We start from the raw sequence: 21,649 nt of genomic DNA, 5'->3' as shown, positions 1-21,649 counted from the left end.
TTTGTCCCGTGGAATAAATATTGTGGATCTAAATGTTTTTCCTCATAATCCTGAACTATCGGACCACCATTTTATTACGTTTGCAATCGCAACAAATAATCACCTCAGACCCCAACCAAGAATCATCAAAAGCCATGCTATAAATTCTCGGCCAACCCAAAGAATCCTAGAGGCCCTTCCAGACTCCCTCCACCTACTCAAGGACGTCGGAGTACAAAAACCAGTTTACATTTAACCTTGCGTAATACCCTAGATGCAGTCGCACCCCTAAAAACAAAAAACATTTGTCACTAGAAACTAGCTCCCTGGTATACAGAAAATACCCGAGCCCTGAAGCAAGCTTCCAGAAAATTGGAACGGAAATGGCGCTCCACCAAACTGGAAGTCTTCCTACTAGCTTGGAAAGAAAGTACAGTGCAATATCGAAGAGCCCTCACTGCTGTTCGATCATCCTATTTTTCCAACCTAATTGAGGAGAATAAGAACAATCCAAAATGTATATTTGATACTGTCGCAAAGCTAACTAAAAAGCAGCATTCCCCAAGAGAGGATGCCTTTCACTTCACCAGTGATGAATTCATGAATTTCTTAGATGAAAAGATCATGATCATTAGAAAGGAAATTACGGACTCCTCTTTGAATCCGCATATTTCTCCAAAGCTCAGCTGTCCAGAGTCTGCACAAAACTGCCAAGACCTAGGATGAACGAAGACACTCAAGTTTTTTAATCCTAGTTCTCTTAACACATTCATGAAAATAGTCATGGCCTCTAAACCTTCAAGCTGCATACTGAACCCCATTCCAACTGAACTATTGAAAGAGCTTCTTCCTGTCCTTGGCCCTCCTATGTTGAACATAATAAATGGCTCCCTATCCACTGGATGTGTACCAAACTCACAAAAAGTGGCAGTAATAAAGCCTCTCTTGAAAAAGCCTAACCTTGACCCAGAAAATGTAAAAACTAAAATTGGCCTATATCGAATCTTCCATTCCTCTCAAAACTTTTAGAAAAAGCTGTTGTGCAGCAACTCACTGCCTTCCTGAAGACAAATAATGTATACGAAATGCTTCAGTCTGGTTTTAGACCCCTTCATAATACTGAGACTGCACTTGTGAAGGTGGTAAATTACATTTTAATGGCGTCAGACCAAGGCTCTGCATCTGTCCTCGTGCTCCTAGACCTTAGGGCTGCTTTTGACACCATCGATCACCACATTATTTTGGAGAGATTGGAAACCTTAAATTGGTCTACACGGACAAGTTCTTGCCTGGTTTAGATCTTATCTGTCGGAAAGATATCAGTTCGTCTCTGTGGATGGTTTGTCCTCTGACAAATCAATTGTACGTTTCGGTGTTCCTCAAGGTTCCGTTTTAGGACCACTATTGTTTTCACTATATATTTTACCTCTGTGTGGTAATTCGGAAACACAACGTTAACTTTCATTGCTATGCGGACGACACACAGTTGTACATTTCGATGAAACATGGTGAAGCCCCAAAATTGGCTACCCTGGAAGCCTGTGTTTCAGACATAAGGAAGTGGATGGTGGCAATTTTTTAACTTTTAAACTCGGACAAAACAGAGATGCTAGTTCTAGTTCCCAAGAAACAAAGATCTTCTGTTGGATCTGACAATTAAGGTTGTACAGTCATCTAAAAAAGGAAGGACCTCAGCGTTACTCTGGAACCTGATCTCTCTTTTGACGAACATATCAAGAATATTTCAAGGACAGCTTTTTTCCATCTTCGTAGCATTGCAAAAATCAGAAACGTTTTGTCCAAAAATGATGCAGAAAAGCTAAAATCAATGCTTTTGTCACTTCTAGATTAGACTACTGCAATGCTCTTCTCTCCGGCTACCCGGATAAAGCACTAAATAAACTTCAGTTAGTGTTAAACACAGCTGCTAGAATCTTGAATAGAACCAACAAATTTGATCATATTACTCCAGTGCTAGCCTCTACACTGGCTTCCTGTTAAGGCTAGGGCTGATTAAGGTTTTACTGCTAACCTACAAAGCATTACATGGGCTTGCTCCTACCCCTCTCTCCAATTTGGTCCTGCCGTAAATACATACAAGTACGCTACGGTCACAAGACGCAGGCCTCCTTATTGTCCCTAGAATTTCTAAGCAAACAGCTGAAGGCAGGGGATTCTCCTATAGAGCTCAATTTTTATGGAATGGTCTGCCAATCCATGTGAGAGACACAGACTCGGTCTCGACCTTTAAGTCTTTACTGAAGACTCATCTCTTCAGTAGGTCCTATGATTGAGTGTGGTCTGGCCCAGGGGTGCGTAGGTGAACGGAAAGGCACTTGAGCGGCGAACCGCCCTTGCCGTCTCTGCCTGGCCGGTTCCCGTCTCTCCATTGGGATTCTCAGCCTCTGACCCTATTACGGGGGCTAAGTCACTGGCTTACTGGTGCTTTCCATGCCGTCCATAGGAGGGTGCGTCACTTGAGTGGGTTGAGTCGCTGACGTGATCTTCCGGTCTTGTTTGTCGCCCCCTCAGGCTTGTGCAGTGGAGGAGATCTTCGTGGGCTATACTCATCCTTGTCTCAGGGTAGTAGGTTGGTGGTCTATTGATATCCCTCTGGTGGTGTAGAGGCTGTGCTTTGTCAAAGTGAGTGGGGTTATATCCTGCCTGGTTGGCCCTGTCCGGGGGTATCATCGGAGGGGGCCACAGTGTCCCCCGACCCCCCGTATCTATGCTGCAATAATATATGTGCCGGGGGGCTAGGGTCAGTCTGTTATATCTGGTGTTATTCTCCTGTCTTATCCAGTGTCCTGTGTGAATTTAAGTATGCTCCCTCTAATTTTCCCTCTCCCTCCCTTCCCGGAGGACCTGAGCCCTAGGACCATGCCTCAGGACTACCTGGCCTGATGACACCTTGCTGTCCCCAGTCCACCTGGTCGTGCTGCTGCTCCAGTTTCAACTCTTCTGCCTGCGGCTATGGAACCCTGACCTGTTCACAGGACATGCTACCTTGTCCCAGACCTCCTGTTCTCTCTCTCTCTACCTCTCAACCTCTAAATGCCCAGCTATGAAAAGCCAAGTGACATTCAGTCGGCTAGGGGGAAATGTGCATCAAGTGCACTGCAAAGATGTCTTGTGCAGAACTTCCAAGGTTAGTAAATTAAGATGTAGTCTACATCTAACGCATGGGGAGCAAAACAAATCAATGATAGTGCTCTCACCTCTACGACACTACAAATCAGGTCGTGGAAAACCATTTTCCTTAAAAAGTATTTCAAGTCTATAATATAAATTCAAATCAAGGCCATGAACCATAATATAATATCCAGTCCGAGGTGCAGAAAATAATTACAAAAGGTCTCTGCAAATTTCAAAAGCAACGGCACACTAAAATTGTTGAACGCAAGCTAAGGTTTCACGGGGGACAAAGGAAAGTATGACATGGGTCAATGGGCCAAAATGGAGGGGGCACCAGTCCTGTAATGAGTTTCATTTCTTCCCTCCAAGGTGGACAGCCGATGATTAGCCAGTTATAAAGCGCTGCCTCTGGGGAGAGGAGGCTGCTAACACCAGATTTATAGGCCCAGTTATCTCCTGTGCAGATATAGACTGAGAAGGAGGTGGAGGAGGCGGCAGCGTAGGGAGCGCAGACAAGCCAAGTCATTTCAATGCACTGTGCTCTGCTGACCGAGGCCCTATGACTGCTCACATGACCAGAGAGAAGACAGAGCAAGGATGGGAGACCTTGGTAGACGGGGTCAGCAGGGAGAACCAGCCTTCCGGTTTCCCCCAGCACAAGGTCACTGGTACTCTGAAAGCACAATTCTTTCATCTTCCTTAAATGGCAGTCTGGGTGAAACACAGGGTAAGAGCTGGCGTGTAAGGAAGACTCCTTCTCTGCCACAGCCTAGGCCCATCTCTAGGTTCAGGAAGGACACTTTTAGACTGAGGACTGGGTCAATATCCTTCCTTTATGCTGACTACAGCCCACAGCCAACCTGGGACTTTACTGGCAGGCAGGCTCGACACGTGGGAGTATCAATTTATCAAGGCCATTTTCTCCCTCTCTCGCTCTAGTGGGCTTGGGCAGCCACCTTCTCCCCAGGAGAACAGATGAGACAGGGAGTGAAGACGCACTAATACGCCCCAACTCCATCCCCCACATCCCTTAACTGGAAATGACACCCTCTTTACCTCTGGCCCATGATTTCAGAACCACTCTCTCTTATAGCACCTCCACTCAACAATAGCCCCCCAGAGCCCCAGACCCTACATGTGGTGTTCCTGCCTGGCTAAAATACAAGCTCCACAGCCATTACGGAGGAAGTGAATTATTAAGGTGCTCCAGCTAAACGATCTGTAGATCTAATGCACTGGGGCCAGGGCCATGTGTGCCGTTCACAGCAGTCTGTCAGAGACGCCACCAACAGCCAGCTGATGTGATCATGGACCAATGCCACAGTGCCTGTGAAGTGTGAATAAAGGCCAGCTAGACACTGAGGTGTCCACAGACTGTACTGGGGACAGGTTAGATCAAAGCACAGACTTGAGAGTCTAGGGAGCCTCATTAGCTATGCATATGAGGAACAACATAGCCTACCTAAGACATGCTTATGCAATAATTTGCTTCTCATTAAATGTTGAGTGAGATTTCCCAGACAAAATGTCTCCCTCTGCAGAAATTCAGACGCAGACAGTCCTGTTGTCTCCCAGTCTGGGAAGAGCCAAGTGATTGCATAATGTGTCGTCAGGCATGAGAGAGAGGCAGCGTTCACACCTCAGTGTAGCTGTCAAACCTGTAATGCACTACCCACTGAGCATACCGCTCCTCCAACAGGACAGACCGGACGGACCGGAGTGCCAGGGCGATGAGGGGAGATAGTGAGGGAGAGGAAGTACAATCAGTTCGAAGGACAAAAAAACATTCAGGTTTTTCTATTTCAAACAGAAAGTAGGCCTAGTAACCTTATGTAGCCCACACTATGGATTGGGACGCCAAAGAAGTGCATCTTATTCTCAACAACAGTTCTCCCTCCGAGGGACCCTCCACTCGGATGCTTTTCTCCCCAGTTTCTCAGTGAAGTACACTTCAAAATGTCTGCTTCCATCATAATAAGACCATTAGAGATTCAGAAAGCTGTGAACAAGACAATAGACAATGCATCCCTAATGACCGAGGATGTTGGGTAAAGAAAGGCAGCACAGAAACTAAGTGACACACAACTACCCTCCCTGGACAATGCAAATGTCACACTGCAAATAAAGGAACAATTTACAAAACAAATTAGCCTTGAAGCAGAGAATCCGAATGTGCTCAGTGCCTTGGCTTCGACTGTAGAGCCGATGCGCCAGTTAGCCACTGTGGGTTAGTTATTACCCATAGCTACCCTATTTTTCATCTGAGACAGTCGCTCTCTTTGGGAGTCATTAACCGCGAGAGCGACATTGTTGCAATGCTGCCCCAAGGTTACGGCCACAGTAAGCAAACACTGACTGGGGATTTTATACAAATCAAGAAGTTACTGAACAACCAGCCACAAACTAGATATCCTGGAAGCAGACCTTTGGGACAGTTTGACAGAAACATAAGACACTTCAGAGAATACAAATCATGCCTTAAATGAAACGGCATATTAAAAAGAGGAAGTGGTTCAATGAGATCTCCCTTGGTTCCGATAGATAAGAACAGCTGTGTTGAATCGTCATTGATTTAGGAGGGAATTTCAGTGTAAAATATAATGAGGGTCAGACTGTAGGGCCAAATTCATTTTTGCACCGTTACGTGATCACAATACTCATCTCCAAAAACAGTGCAGCCGAGGCCAAGCTATATAAGGAAATGTAAGGAAAAAGTCAAATTGATGGAATTATCTTTGCCTCTTAGTCAAAGGACAAACTAGGCAGTTCAAAGCCAATAATGCAAGGCTGCAAAAGCAAAATTATAGTAAAAGTGCCAGGACGTCAAAGTTTGACAGTAGATTCCTGCTAGACGAAAATGCATTAGCTACAACAGAAGGATGGGGATCAATAAAACAAACATGGAACACTCAATTGAGCCGAGACCCAACTGCTGGGAAATAAACAGTGCATTAGAGGATTGAGTAGAGCTCCAAACTTTACATTATTAGATTATGCTTTAAAAGGAAATTAGGCACACATTATAAAAATGGGCACGAGCTGGTACGGGGAGGAAAAATGCATGCTATTCAAAGCAGAGGCAACAGAATGCTGCATTCAGCCATTGCCAAACACCGGATGATGACTTCACAGTCTGACGACACCGTGTCCTGTCACAACATCTCTTTTCCAAGACCTAGAATGGGCAAAATGTCTATTAACGGACTAGTATTGAATTCTGGTTAAGGGGTTTCTCTCAAAACATGAACTTGCGAGATAACGCAAACTGCACTTGTAGGCTGTTTTGATGCCTCTCTCATGCGTGACAGACTTAAGTCATCAGATGTGAGATTTGGTTCTGGATTGGGTTCCGAGATGAACGTTTCTGACTCTGTTGTCAGTACAACCACAGCGTGGCTAGCCAACAGGATGCTGCAACCATGACAAATGAAATGAGAATAGCTTGCATCATGTGTCTGGTCGGAATTTCCTTCACCTTTATAATGCTGATTACCCTTTAGGTGTATAATGAAGTACATTCTCTACACTAAAATATACACCTCTACTGATTAAGCTACTAGCTGTGTAGTGTGCATGCTTTCATTTTAAGCAGGGCTCTCCACCCCTCCCTCCCTCTCCTACAGTTGGCCATCGGTTGCAGTAACTCTCCACCCCTGAAAAGCCATCTCTGTTTGGCAGTCGGCCAACACCACGATGCAAAACACATAGGCGTGAGCCACTCCTGGAGAACCAGCAGATGACAATGGTATGGTGCTTATCACAGCCATACTGCAATCCACAATGCCAACAGCAACCAACCTGGGTGTCCTCAGTGACGGGGAAGGCAAGCCCTCTTCAAGCCCAACTGGCAACAAACACACAAAAACAAGACACGGGAACACAGTTATCCTCACACACAAAAATAAACTAGCACTGGAGGAGACACTTTAAATTATACATCAGCTGGCCAGAGGAAGAAATGGGCTTGCTGCTTTTGAGGCCTGAATCTCCAAGTGAAATTAACAGACAAGGCTGGTTGGTGGGTGCTGTGTTGCTCAGGTCAAGTAGGGGAATAAAGGCAGCAGAAGTAATGAGCACCTGAACACAATCCCAAAGTGGATACCGGCTGTTGTCACTTGGTGTCTGAGTGAGTGAACATGACAAGTGGCTTGTGGAGCCCTGGGCAGAGTGGGCCCTGATATCATGATGTACGATAACAGAATAAAAGCCTGTGACTGCAGATGCTATCGAGGTCAGCTCGGTCGAAGCATATTCTGTAGAACAGAGAGACGGCGTCTCTGCATTTGTTTTGCATATCAAGTCTGGACATGGTGAATCTGAATTTGCGGTCTAACGAGCAAAGCACTGTGGATGGGAGTTGTTGGTTTCTACAGAAACGGATCTGTTGGAACAAATTCAAAACGTGACATAATATGGCTAGTCCCCACAAAGTCCTCTATTGTAAAATGCAGTCCTAAGCTTGTTGCTGATGCTGTATAACCCTCATAAGGAATGAGACAATCTCCTTACTGGTTTAATGAGGTGTGAAGTACAGGACATGGAGAGAGAGAACACTGGAGACCAACTACAGTACTTCTTCATGCCCTGCACGTACCCCAACGACACCTGCTTTTGACGGTCCTGGACGTGCCCCAACGACACCTGCTTTTGACGGTCCTGGACGTGCCCCAACGACACCTGCTTTTGACTGCCCTGGACGTGCCCCAACAAGTCAACGACACCTGCTTTTGACTACTCTGAGGGCAAAGGCAGCAACGCTTGGCAAGGGCCATGTTATTATTTAAATCAGTTTCAAATAGTTCTCCAAACAGAAGAGAAAAGGAAGTAGATTAAAGGGCCAACTTTCCCATACAGGGGAACTGGAGGACAGACGTAAGCTCCAGTACAGTAGCTTCAATGATAACACCACAGGAAATATCAACAATCACGTAGGCGTGTGTGTGTGTGGGGGCTGGGAATTGCCAGGGACCTCACGATACGATATTATCACGGTACTTAGGTGCCGATACGATATGTATTGAGATTCTCAAGATTCTATACGTATTGCGATTCGATACTGTGATTTTATTGCGATTCGATATTCCAAACATTTTGCTCACCATATGTGTGCTGCAGAGAGACAAGAGAGAGCCATGAGAACTAGTTTTGATCAGTCATGGAAGTAAAAAGTGCTGAAAAAAATTGGCTCCCTATTTAAAAAAGAAGACGTAGAACAAGCTATTAAGGAAAAATACTGGAGTTTTGGTGCAGGTACAGCACACTAGCACAACAATAATATTGTGATATTGTCAAAAACAATACCATTACTAGTGTGTGTGATTAAGTAGTTTATTTAGTTGAGGCCTGACTAACAGACACTTCTCTAGATCAGGGTCTACTACTCTATAGTAAGGAAGGTCTTCCCAAGGGAGGAGGAGACTGGGTCATTAACAAAGCTAGTGCACTACTTGGCCTCAGCCACAGGAGCACACAAGGAAACCCCAGTAGGAACCAGATGGAAATGGTGCAATGAGTACACATGAAGGGACCAACCAAACAGCCAAGAGCACACAAACGGACTGAACTGTGTTGGTCAACAATAGATTTTGGAAACACAAGTAGCCTATCGATTTCAATGCTCCAGATGTAATGCGAACAGAGAGTCTAAATTCATCAAGAAAATAGGGATGACTAACTGCCAAAACTGCTAAATAAAGCAAATCTGCTAGGTAACAGTGAGTGTCTAACAGACAACACATGAGACACCAACGCTGTTAGTCACTGCAGTACTAGTGCTGGCACTCTCCTCTCTCGCTCACTCTCCCTTACTCCTCCTCATCTGCCTGCCTCTTGCACTCTTACTCACTCTGTTTCAATCTCACATTCACCTAGTCACAGTTATCCTACCGGCTGCAGTCAATGGTTCCCACCAGACTTCAAACCTTTGATCTACAATTAGACAACAGTTCAGACTGCGTGACTTGTTAAGCGACATCGTACCATCATGACACTAAGGTGTCACCTCTATCACTGGTTCACACAAAGGCCTATTGTAGTTCTCAAGGCGCTCCTGACAGCCAACCGCATACAGTGCTGAGTAGCACCATAGTTTATTAATAGGACAACAGCAACTTTAATTGAGGACCGGTTCGTCCTAAAGAGCTACTGTTGAATGGAAAAGGCTCATTGTTCCAGCAGCAGATACAGTGTTCCGTTCTGTACCGTCCGTGTACTGTGGACTGGCCTGCATTACACTGGGGAGGTGGAGACTCAGCTTCTTACTTTGGGATCCATCTGGAGCTGAATACAGTAGGCTAGTAAAGCAAGCTAGTGACAGATGTGCTGAGTGACTATTTTGGGAATGTTTTTCGAAGACCAGAGACGTCCGCATCGTGAGATGATAGCCCTAACAGGTGGCCATAAGCAAGAAATGCTTTTTCTTGATTCACTCGGCATTCACTGTCCACACAGGGTATGAATACAAAATGAGATGCTGCGTAATTCAAGTGCCACTGTATAAAAGCAAATGCAGTCTCCTGCCTCAGGCATCGCCTAAGACGAGCACGTCATGATAAAACTGCACGATGAGGGATGTGAAAATATTTACAATTTTCAGAAAAACTGGGGGAGGGTGTTAAAAAAAAGCAGGAAATGCATAAGTGTTTTTGTACAATGCTGACCAAAGCCTGTGGTCGTCCAGTCTGCATTGGGACATATTGTTCCTCAAAAATGTGTCAGAGTGTCACAGTACGTAGAACAGGGAACATATAGCCAACACACTTACAAAAAGACAACTTACTGTAGCTTGTGATACACCAAGTCTTGGTTTTGTATTTCAGCACACAGAGAATGCATTAACCCTTGAATCAATCTCCAGGACCCCACGGAAATTGAATTAGCATCATAAAAAAAATCCCCATCAAAATCTGTCTGTTTAAGATAGAGATATGTTTTTCTGCATGGGCTGCGTCTCAATCCACCGTATCTGCCAATGGCAGCCTTACGCATCTGTGGTGAAAGGTGGACGAGCTACAGCGGTGTTTGTCAGACCATGAGATATCTAGAAAATCGGTCTCCTCACGAAAACGTCTGTAGTGTCCGAATGGTTTGGTCTACAAATGAATATGACCACACTATGGAAAGGTGACTCTCACGAACATGAGTTGGTTTTGCCCTACAACCCCCCACAAGTGTCACGTGACTCGTCTGAAGTCAGTACTGCCGATCTGCCAACTTCTGTCTGTAGCGTCCGAACAAGTTGGGCTACACACTAATACGACCCCTTTATGGAAAGGTGTGTCTCTCAACACATACATGTACTCTAGGATGCCCACAAGTCTCACCTGAAGGTAGCCCTGTACCAGTTTTTTTTTTTTTTATGAATGGAAGTATATGCTGAGTATACCAAACATTCAGAACATTAGTAGACTCAGAGATGGTAGGAGCAGCACCAAGACAACGCCTGGTTCAGGTGCCTGTAGTGCTGATGCTGTCTGCATATCCCTTCTCGTTTACCTACGTGTACTGTATGGCTGTGACTAAACTTATCTGCTGGAATGAGTGCGCTGCACGGTGGGTTTCATCCCGTCGCCACGTCAGGCACAGGCCGATATGGCCAGAGATATTTGACATCTTAATGCTGACGAGCTTTAAAAAAAAAAAAAACTGCATCTGAGCTGTCATCTTTTATAATGCACCAAGCTACTGACTAACTGCCATTCAATTAATTATCCTACATTGTATTTGGGAAGGGGGTCAGCTTGCTTTATCAAGCAGTCCCCAACAACAAACATCTATGTGGCTGCAGGACATGATTGGTATGAATGGGGCCGCTCCTTCCTTCCCTCCCAGTCATTCGTAACCAGGGTTAAGAGACTAATTTTTCTACCCGTCGCTGAGTGATGCCGGATGCCCTGGCATAAGTGTTTGTTCTGGAGGTAATCGTCATACTGTTGTTTAACTGGAGGGCTGCTTGCAAGTGTGTGTTTGTGAGAGTGTATTTCCAACAATGTGTGTCAACCGACACTCAAACCCATGTGAAGAGGTTGCCGTTTCTCTCATGTGTCAGTGACTATCGTTAGAACATATACAGACCAAAAATATATATATACACATTACCAGTCAAAATTTTGGACACAGGGTTTCTCTTTTTTTCATTGTAGAATAATAGTGACGATATCAAAACTATGAAATGAAATAATACATATGGAATCATGTAGTAACCAAAAAAGGTGTTAAAATCAAAATATATTTTATATTTGAGATTCTTCAAATATCCACCCTTTGCACACTCTTGGCATTCTCTCAACCAGCTTCATGAGGTAGTCACCTGGAATGCATTTAAATTAACAGGTGTGCCTTCTTAAAAGTTAATTTGTGTAATAATGCGTTACAGCCAATCAGTTGTGTTGTGACAAGGAGGGGGGTGTACAGAAGATAGTCCTATTTGGTAAAAGACCAAGTCCATATTATGGCAAGAACAGCTCAAATAAGCAAAGAGAAACGACAGTCCATCATTACTTTAAGACATGAAGGTCAGTCAATACGGAACATTAAGAACTTTGAAAGTTTCAAGTGCAGTCGCAAAAACCATCAAGTGCTATGATGAAACTGGCTCTCATGAAGGCCGCCACAGGAATGGAAGACCCAGAGTTACCACTGCTGCAGAGGATAAGTTCATTAGAGTTACCAACCTCAGAAATGCAGCCCATATATGAAAGAATAAATAAATAATGTATGCACTCAATAACTGTAAGTCGCTCTGGATAAGAGCGTCTGCTAAATGACTAAAATGTAAATATAAACGGTTCAGAGTTCAAGTAAGACGCATCTCAACGTCAACTGTTCAGAGGAGACTGTGTGAATAAAGCCTTCATGGTCGAATTGCTGAAAAGAAACCACTACTAAAGGACACCAATAATAAGAAGAGACTTGCTTGGGCCAAAAACAACGAGCAATGGACATTAGACCTGTGGAAATTTGTCCTATGGTCTGGAGTCCAAATTTAGATTTTTGTTTCCATCTCCGCATGTGTATTTCCCACCGTAAAGCATGGAGGTGGTGGTGTTATGGTGTGAGGGTGCTTTGCTGGAGACACTGTCTGTGATTTATTTAGAATTCAAGGCACACTTAACTAGCATGGCTACCGCAGCATTCTGCAGTGATACGCCATCCCATCTGGTTTGGGCTCAGTGGGACTATCATTTGTTTTTCAACAGGACAATGACCCAACACACCTCCAGGCTGTGTAAGGGCTATTTTACCAAGAAGGAATCAACTACAATTTTATTTGCCACATGCGCCAAATACAACAGCTGTAGACCTTACAGTGAAATAGCAAATAATTAAAGAGCAGCAGTAAAATAAAATAACAGCAGGGAGGCTATATACATGGGGTACAGGTACAGAGTCAATGTGCGGGGGCACCGGTTAGTCGAGGTAATATGTACATGCGGGTAGTGACTACGCATAAATAATAAACAGAGTAGCAGCAGTGTAAAAGAGGGGGTTGGGGTGGGGGGGGGGCAATGCAAATAGTCTGGGTAGCCATGATTAGCTGTTCAGGAGTCTTATGGCTTGGGGGTAGAAGCTGTTAAGATGTCTTTTGGACCTAGATTTGGCGCGCCGGTACCGCTTGCCGTGCGGTAGCAGAGAAAACAGTCTATGACTAGGGTGGCTGGAGTCTTTGACAATTTTTAGGGCCTTCCTCTGACACCGCCTGGTATAGAGGTCCTGGATGGCAGGAAGCTTGGCCCCAGTGATGTACAGGGCCGTATGCACTACCCTCTGTATTTCCTTGCGGTCGGAGGCCGAGCAGTTGCCATACCAGGCGGTGATGCAACCAGTCAGGATGCTCTCGATGCTGCAGCTGTAGAACTTTTTGAGGATCTGAGGAACCATGCCAAATCTTTTCAGTCTCCTGAGGGGGAATAGGCTTTATCGTGCCCTCTTCACGACTGTCTTGGTGTGTTTGGACCATCATAGTTTGTTGGTGATGTGGACACCAAGGAACTTGAAGCTCTCAACCTGTTCCACTACAGCCCCGTCGATGAGAATGGGGGTGTGCTCAGTCCTCTTTTTTTTCCTGTAGTCCACAATCTCCTTTGTCTTGTTCACGTTGAGGGAGATGTTGTTATCCTGGCACCACACGGCCAGGTCTCTGACCTCCTCCCTATAGGCTGTCTCATCGTTGTCGGTGATCAGGCCTACCACTGTTGTGTCGTCTGCAAACTTAATGATGGTGTTGGAGTCGTGCCTGGCCATGCAGTCATGGGTGAACAGGGAGTACAGGAGGGGACTGAGCACGCACCCTGTTGAGGATGAGCATGGCAGATGTGTTGTTACCAACCCTTACCACCTGGGGGCAGCCTGTCAGGAAGTCCAGGATCCAGTTGCAGAGGGAGGTGTTTAGTCCCAGGGTCCTTAGCTTAGTGATGAGCTTTGAGGGCACTATGGTGTTGAACGCTGAGCTGTAGTCAATGAATAGCATTCTCACGTAGGTGTTCCTCTTGTCCAGGTGGGAAAGGTCAGTGTAGAGTGCAATAGAGATTGCCTCATCTGTGGATCTGTTGGGGCGGTATGCAAGTTGGAGTGGGTCTAGGGTTTCTGGGATAATGGTGTTGATGTGAGCCATGACCAGCCTTTCAAAGCACTTCATGGCTACAGACGTGAGTGCTACGGGTCGGTGGCCATTTAGGCAGGTTATCTTAGTGTTCTTGGGCACAGGAACTATGGTGGTCTGCTTGAAACATGTTGGTATTACAAACTCAGTCAGGGACATGTTGAAAATGTCAGTGAAGACACTTGCCAGTTGGTCAGCGCATGCTCGGAGTACACGTCCTGGTAATCCATCTGGCCCTGCGGCCTTGTGAACGTTGACCTGCTTAAAAGTCTTACTCACATCGGCTACGGAGAGCGTGATCACATAGTCATCCGGAACAGCTGATGCTCTCATGCATGATTCAGTGTTGCTTGCCTCGAAGCGAGCATAGAAGTGATTTAGCTCCTCTGGCAGGCTTGTGTCACTGGGAAGCTTGTGGCTGTGCTTCCCTTTGTAGTCTGTAATAGTTTTCAAGCCCTGCCACATCCGACGAGCGTCAGAGCCGGTGTAGTACGATTCAATCTTAGTCCTGTATTGACTCTTCGCCTGTTTGGATGGTTCGTCAGAGGGCATAGCGGGATTTCTTATAAGTGTCCGGGTTAGAGTCCCGCTCCTTGAAAGCGGCAGCTCTACCCTTTAGCTCTGTGCGGATATTGCCTGTAATCCATGGATTCTGGTTGGGGTATGTACGTACGGTCACTGTGGGGACGACGTCATCAATGCACTTATTGATGAAGCCAGTGACTGATGTGATGTACTCCTCAATGCTATCGGAAGAATCCCAGAACATATTCCAGTCTGTGCTAGCAAAACAGTCCTGTAGCTTAGCATCTGCGTCATCTGACCACTTCCTTATTAACCGAGTCAATGGTGCTTCCTGCTTTAGTTTTTGCTTATAAGCAGGAATCAGGAGGATAGAGTTATTGTCACATTTGCCAAATGGAGGGTGAGGGAGAGCTTTGTACGTGTCTCTGTGTGTGGAGTAAAGGTGGTCTAGAGTTTTTTTTCCCTCTGGTTGCACATTTAACATGCTGGTAGAAATGAGGTAGAACGGATTTAAGTTTCCCTGCATTAAAGTCCCCGGCCACTAGGAGCGCTGCCTCTGGATGAGCGCTTTCCTGTTTACTTATGGCCTGATACAGCTCATTGAGTGCAAACTTAGTGCCAGCATCGGTTTGTGGTGGTAAATAGACAGCTACAAAAAATATAGATGAAAACTCTCTTGGTAAATAGTGTGGTCTACAGCTTATCATAAGATACTCTACCTCAGGCGAGCAAAACCTTGAGACTTCCTTAGTATTAGATTTTATGCACCAGCTGTTGTTTACAAATATACACAGACTGCCACCCCTTGTCTTACCGGAGTCAGCCGTTCTATCCTGCCGATGTAGCGTACATCCCGTCAGCTGTATGTTATCCATGTCGTTGCTCAGCCACGACTCGGTGAAACATAAGATATTACAGTTTTTAACAACCTGTTGGTAGGATAACCTTAATCTTAAGTCATCCAATTTATTTTCAAATGATTGAACATTGGCTAATAGAATTGATGGAAGAGGCAGTTTACTCGCTCGCCGTCGGATCCTTACAAGGCACCTCGACCTACGTCCATGATATCTGTCTCTTTCTCATGGGAATGACGGGGATTTGTGCCTTGTCGGGTGTCTGTAGAATATCCTTCGCGTCCGACTCGTTGAAGAATAGATCTTCTTCCTATACGAGGTGAGTAATCGCTGTCCTGATATCCAGAAGCTATTTTTGGTCATAAAAGATTGTGGCAGATACATTATGTACAGAATAAATTACAAATAACGCGAAAAAACTCATAATAGTACAATTGGTTAGAAGGCTGTAAAACGGCAGCCATCTTCTCCGGTGCCATTCTCAGAGCAGTGATGATGCAGTGCTGCATCAGATGACCTGGCCTCCACAATCACCCAACCTCAACCCAATTGAGATGGTTTGGGATGAGTCGGACCGCAGAGTAATGGAAAATCAGCCAACAAGTGCTCAGCATATGTGGGAACTCCTTCAAGACCGTTGGAAAAGCATTTCTCATGAAGCTGGTTGAGAGAATGCCAAGAGTGTGCAAAGCTGTCATCAAGGCCAAGGGTGGCTACTTTGAAGAATCTAAAATCTATTTTGATTTGTTTAACAGTTTTTTGGTTACTACATGATTCCATATGTGTTATTGCATAGTTTTGATGTCTTCACTATTATTCTATTATGTAGAAAAATGTAAAGATAAAGAAAACCCTTGAACGAGTATGGGTGTCCAAACTTTTGACTGGTACTGTATATATATACACACACACACCAGCATTCTCTTCACAGCTCTCTGGGTAATGCTGGCGCTGGAGCACGACACAGAGATTCTCTGGATGTTCTTTATAAATATATGGTGACAAGAATGCATTTTAAGTGCTGCTACCCCAGCAACGATAAGCAGCCCAGAAGAGGAGGAGCGTTGTGAGGAGAATTTAAAATAAATGAAGTGGATTTAATTATTTAGAGGTACAAACTGAGAATTCAACCTCGCTTTTAGACGGGAGATGGAAAACCACCACAAAAAGCAAAAAGTGCACCCGTGGCGCCCTTATTTAACACCAGACCACCTCTCACCCTGTCGCCCTCAGCCCCTGAAAGCCTGTCCATTAGGTGCAGTGAGAGAAGGAGTGCAGGGGTTACAACATGTAAACCTACTGTATCCCCCTCCATTTCCTCAGGTTCAGTCACGCAGGGCCAGGCTCTGTGCTCCAACAGCCTGTCCCAACACCCCGCTACCGTTTATCCCCCGCCTCCACAGGCTAATTGTATTTATTATCCTGCTGTGTGGTGCAGATGAGCTGGGTTTTCATTATAGGGTGGAGAGGGGAGTGCAGAGAAAAGAGAAAAGTCCGGAGTAAGCACTTCTGTCCGCCAGCCACTCCGGGGCGCAAGACTGATGGTGGCAAAACAGAGCACAGCTCTAATCAATACGCAGCTCAACTGATTGAAAACGGCCACCCAGACCTTGTAAGGACTGTGGCCTCCCTGTGCACTCTCACCCGTCCAGAGCACTCCCCCAAAAAACTCCTCCCAAGGAGGCCCCCAGTCTGTACAGCCAGTTCTCACTGTCATCACTAGACAAACTACCCCCATCTCTTTCCCAACAGGTGGTTAGGACCATAAGTGATGATGCTGTCTAAATGCCACAGCACATAGTCCAATGAAAGAGTTAGAAAAAAAGACTGCTAAATAGTGACTGGTGCAGTCAATAGGAAACGGAGTTGGCTAACTGTGCCACAAAGTGGGCATCTGGAACCATCCAAAGCCAGGCTCCTCCTCAGCAGAGAAACAGCTTCTAACTGGCTGTTCAAAATGTATCCCGGTAGCCACTGGGCCTCTGTGATTACTCTCAGGGTAGATGGTGATACGTCAAAACAACCAATGAATGCTCCAGCTGAAACGAAACACCATCGCTCTCAGAAGATACATAACTGAGAAGCTATGCTCCAGCGGAAACAAAAACACCATCGCTCTCAGAAGAAGCATAACTAAGAAGCTCTTCTAACACACAAGCAACTGGCTGTCAGGTCACAGCAGTGAACAATGTTTGTTTAGATGGGAGGGGAATTGGATCATGAGAGAATCCTTGTGTGTTGCCTGTGGACTGCTGCAGAGCGTGGCTCTTCTCTCTAGGTTCACAGCGTTTAGAGGCTCACAGACTGTTTAACATGCACGCCTGCAAAGCCCTGATACGAGACAACGTCCCCTGCCAGGCAAGGGCCTGCTTATTAGCGCTTAGGTCACAGCAGAGTAGGGCTGGGCGATATATCGAATGAAATACAAATGTATGTTTTAGTGCAAAATTCCACTTTTTTTTTCATTTAAAAAAAAAACTTATTTTGTCATTTTAGCAGACACTCTTATCCAGAGCGACTTACAGATAGTGAGTACATAATTATTATTTTTTTCATACTGGCCCCCCGTGGGAATCGAACCCACAACCCTGGCGTTGCAAACGCCATGCTCTACCAACTGAGCTACACGGGACTATACCTGTATCGCACAAATCTATTATTATTTTGTATCAAAATTTATGTCCGCATGTTGTATTTTTCGACGCCTGCAAAGCCCTGATACGAGACAACATCCCCTGCCAGGCAAGGGCCCGCTTAATATTTGCAGTATTACATTGTTATTGATTACTGCATTGTTGGGGTTAGAGCTTGCAAGAAAGGCATTTCACTGTACTTGTGCATGTGACATTACAACTTGAATGCTCTCAAGAGGTGCAGCCAACCCTGCTGAAAATACCAGAGACTGCAGCAGCTCATCCAATTAGATGGACCTCACACCACAACAGAGAGAAAACAAGAGAGGAGGAAGGGGGAACAAAACTCCCGAAACGCTCTGGCCCTCACACAAACGTTTGTTGTCTTTTTTTGGTTAAAGCCACTGTTGGTTAACACAGCCACGCAGTAAGCCCGACCGTCTCCACCTTTAGATCTCTTCAGGGGTTGACTTCAAAACGACTGACTGCGTCACTATCACGCTCCCTTAAGGCTCGCACAGAATGTGGATCTAGCGTTCATCTGCTGATCGTTCAGCACGCTGTGTTTTAGGGACCACCCGCTGTAGAGGTCTGACGTGATTCTACATGTAAAATTGGTGCGCACTCGGTTCGCAAATTACGTTCAGTGGTGCCAAGTACACTCGGCCAGCAACCGCTACTGGTGTGTCAGAGCCTAAGTTAAAGTTGTCGCCATTTTCTATTTTGACAAAATATAGAAAATTGTCATAATATGGATGGAATGAAGAGAATTAAAAAACTCTCCAGAATAAAAGCATAGAATTCTCCAGAATAAAAGGCACTTCATTTCATAGGCTAATTGCTAGAAATGTGTGTTTAATGAATAGAAACTGAAATAAGACAGAGGGCTGGAAGGATAATGGCTTTAGAATGCACCATTGTGACAAAACAGTTTGATCTTAAACCTGCACATTATCCTGAATTAACTTCTGCTGTGCTGTCCTTTGAAGTGTTTGTACAGAAACAGCAAAACAAGTGTCCTTATGTAACCCATGTACTTGAACTGAGTGACCAGACTGCATAGACAGTATGCAGAAAGACACAGTAGCATTGTCCGCTCCAGTTACCCAGGAGGAGGTTAGGAGCACTGGCTACCGAGGAACAGGAAAGGTAGCTACACTACTAGGGAACAGACAGACTGGGCGCTGGAATGCCTTGATGTGTCCGTGCTCTTCCCTTTGAGTCAAGGAAGGGGTTTCCAAATTGAATACTATCACATTTCCGCCAAGCTTCACCTCTTCACAGATTTAGCTGCTGCCTTCAAGGGCTTGAGAGAACATGAAAGGCAGCTCTGTGATTCTGCATTCCTGTCAGAGCATTACAACCTCTGGAGCTTCCACCTGACGTAAAGCCCAGCACCACTCGATCTGTTCCCACAGCCATCTTTAATGAATTTGTGAAGACACTCTGGGCTTTAGCGCATCACAGTGCATCATAGAGGCAAGTCAAGTGAAGCTCCCGATTCCTCTTCAGATTGAGTCTTCCTCTGTATCTCCCTCCCTCCTATAATGTACCATGATGCATACCCCCCCCCCCCCCTCCCCCTAAGCGAATGGGAGGGTGGTGTGAATTACAAGGCAGAAAGCCAGAGCTCGAGATAACAGCACAATGCGCATCAATGAAAGCGTGGCTGGCTGCTCCACACAAAATGTTATTTACAGCTCACACAAAAAATAAATTACAGGAGCAAACAGCTCAGGAGGCAGAATTATACGCTGACCTGGCAACACTTAAAGAGAGGCTGGGAAGAGGGTCAGGCTGCATAATTATTATATTGCTTTTTCTCCTCCACCGCCAGTATCTACACTGCTCACATTGACTCTGGGGGATAAAACCTAATAGTGACAACAGGTTACTGGAGGGTAGGACTATAAAAAGGCAGTAAAAATGCTTCAGCGTTCATTAACAGGGGCTTGTGACTGTGCCTGTGGATAAGGATTTGATCCATGCTTCATTCTTTGATGATGACCATTAACCACCGATGATTTAACGACTATAAAACTTGTAATGAGCAGAATTAAACTTATGGTTGAAATTCACTGACAACAGTGAAATTCAACCAAGACAGATAATGAGCAACTTTTAGTTCAACAGAACCCAATGATGATTTTACTAGGCTTCTTTAAATACAGGACCATATTTCATTATACATCACATTCAAGTGGAAAGGTAATGACAACCTGTTCTGTGATCAGTTTTTAAATGACCATCTGAGAATATCGAGTTATCAGAAAGTTGATAGCTTTTATCCCCTAGGGATTAATTACTGTCCACTCTCGGTGAGAAAGATCCATGTAAAAGAGGGAACCTTTGCAGATCCATGTTCAAGACATTGAAATCTTAAGCTGTCAATTTGCATTAAAAGGCTAAATTGCTCATAACCGGCTATGCCCTTCTTTGAATTGGCAACGCGTGACTCATAGTTCCAAAATACTGTAGACTACAAAGAATTTAGCTGGCAGTAAGGAAGTGAAGGCTAAGCAACGTTTGTGTTTCTCATCTAAAACCAACACGTTAATTGTTACAATGATATGTGTAAAACATAATGATAGTAATATTTTAGCCAATAAGCTACCGTTAACAGGCTAGTTACACAAATGATAACTAACCGTTGGTAATACTAGCCAGCATGCTTTCATGGGTAGCAAGAAGCATCACTCAGTGAGAGTACATTATCCTGATAATTGATTGAATAACAAGAGGCGGTTGGCTAGCTATATTCTCGAGTAGCTATATTCGGCTAACGTTAGCTGGCTATAGCTACCTACCAAACATGCCGCATAAACTTCAGTGCCGGGTGGCTGGCTAGCCATGTGTGTTGCTGTCATACATACCAAACGGTTCAGTCTTCTCCGTAGCATATTTCAGTATTTTCTTCAGTCTTCTTTGGTAAATGGGGACACTAACGAACTCTTAGTTTCAATCACCTTACTACAGGCTCTGTTTGAGCTTTTCTGATATGGAACTTCGCATGTATATTAGTTAATAACTAGCTCTCTATCCAGCTATGTTCTACCCTAGTAGTCCTTCTAGCTACCTACAATCAATGCCGCAGCAATTCTACATTGTTTCCATTTTGTATGAATTCGAGCTCTTCTAACCATTCACATTCTACCTTTTAAATATGTATCGCGTTGCGGTGTTACTGTGCTAGTCGTGCTTCCCCATGCAAAACGTTGAAATTGCCCGCGACATGCTGTAGTACTATGCCCTGTTGCTGTCTTTCCCAAATGTATCGTCGCATACAAATCAACTCGCCGCGTCGGTCACAAAAACACTGTGACATACAAAAACTAACTTCAATTTTGATTCATTTACAAATCGGACTCGCCTACTACCGCCCCCTGGACTTATCTTCCTTCAGTCAAACCCTGTCAAACCATTTTTTTTGCAACCACTACAACCATCCACGTTTTAAGGCCGCATTCAAGTGCTAGTCGGAACTCGGAAATGTCCGAGTAGCTAACTGGTTGTAGAATTGCAAGTCGGAAATGTCAGAGTTTCCTAGTTCCGACTAGTATATGAATGTGGCAATAAGCCCCGCCCGTTGACGGTGCGACGGTGAGGGGCTGTGCTGGGATTTGTAGTCATAGGCCTATTGGTGAGCTACATTAGCTATTTCCTTTTCATAAAGTCTTATCTATCCTGTATCAGTGTGAACAGTAAAGATGGGCCAGATTGATATCTAATAATAAGTTCAGCAGTCCCAGCACCAAGCAAAAAGTTGAGTTAAAGATATAACGTTATATTCAGTATATGAGCTTATGGTGCTTACCCCTAAAAAGTATTGTAGACTGTATATAAAAAAATAACAGTAAAACTTGCAACCTTTACTCAATTATTTCATATATAACTATCACTCAGCAAATTATACAATTATT

General features: G+C 44.8%; 1 protein-coding gene across 4 annotated transcripts in view; it reads right to left on the bottom strand.

Annotated features, from left to right (window-relative positions):
* The window catches only part of LOC121532134 (phospholipid-transporting ATPase IG), an 84,000-nt gene extending 62,810 nt beyond the window's left edge, over positions 1-21,190 (bottom strand). For 3 of the 4 annotated variants that reach the window (XM_041837863.2, XM_041837885.2, XM_041837874.2), the window contains exon 1: positions 20,603-21,190. In XM_041837863.2, coding sequence (XP_041693797.1) covers positions 20,603-20,629 — 27 coding nt within the window. In that variant the 5' untranslated portion in view covers positions 20,630-21,190. The remainder of the gene's footprint in view (positions 1-20,602) is intronic. The other variant, XM_041837854.2, reaches the window with a different exon arrangement.
* Positions 21,191-21,649: the final 459 nt, after the last annotated feature.

Source organism: Coregonus clupeaformis, chromosome 2 (assembly GCF_020615455.1).
Source record: "Coregonus clupeaformis isolate EN_2021a chromosome 2, ASM2061545v1, whole genome shotgun sequence".
In the NCBI taxonomy this organism is placed as follows: domain Eukaryota; kingdom Metazoa; phylum Chordata; class Actinopteri; order Salmoniformes; family Salmonidae; genus Coregonus; species Coregonus clupeaformis.
This window is presented reverse-complemented; position numbering and strand designations above follow the sequence as displayed.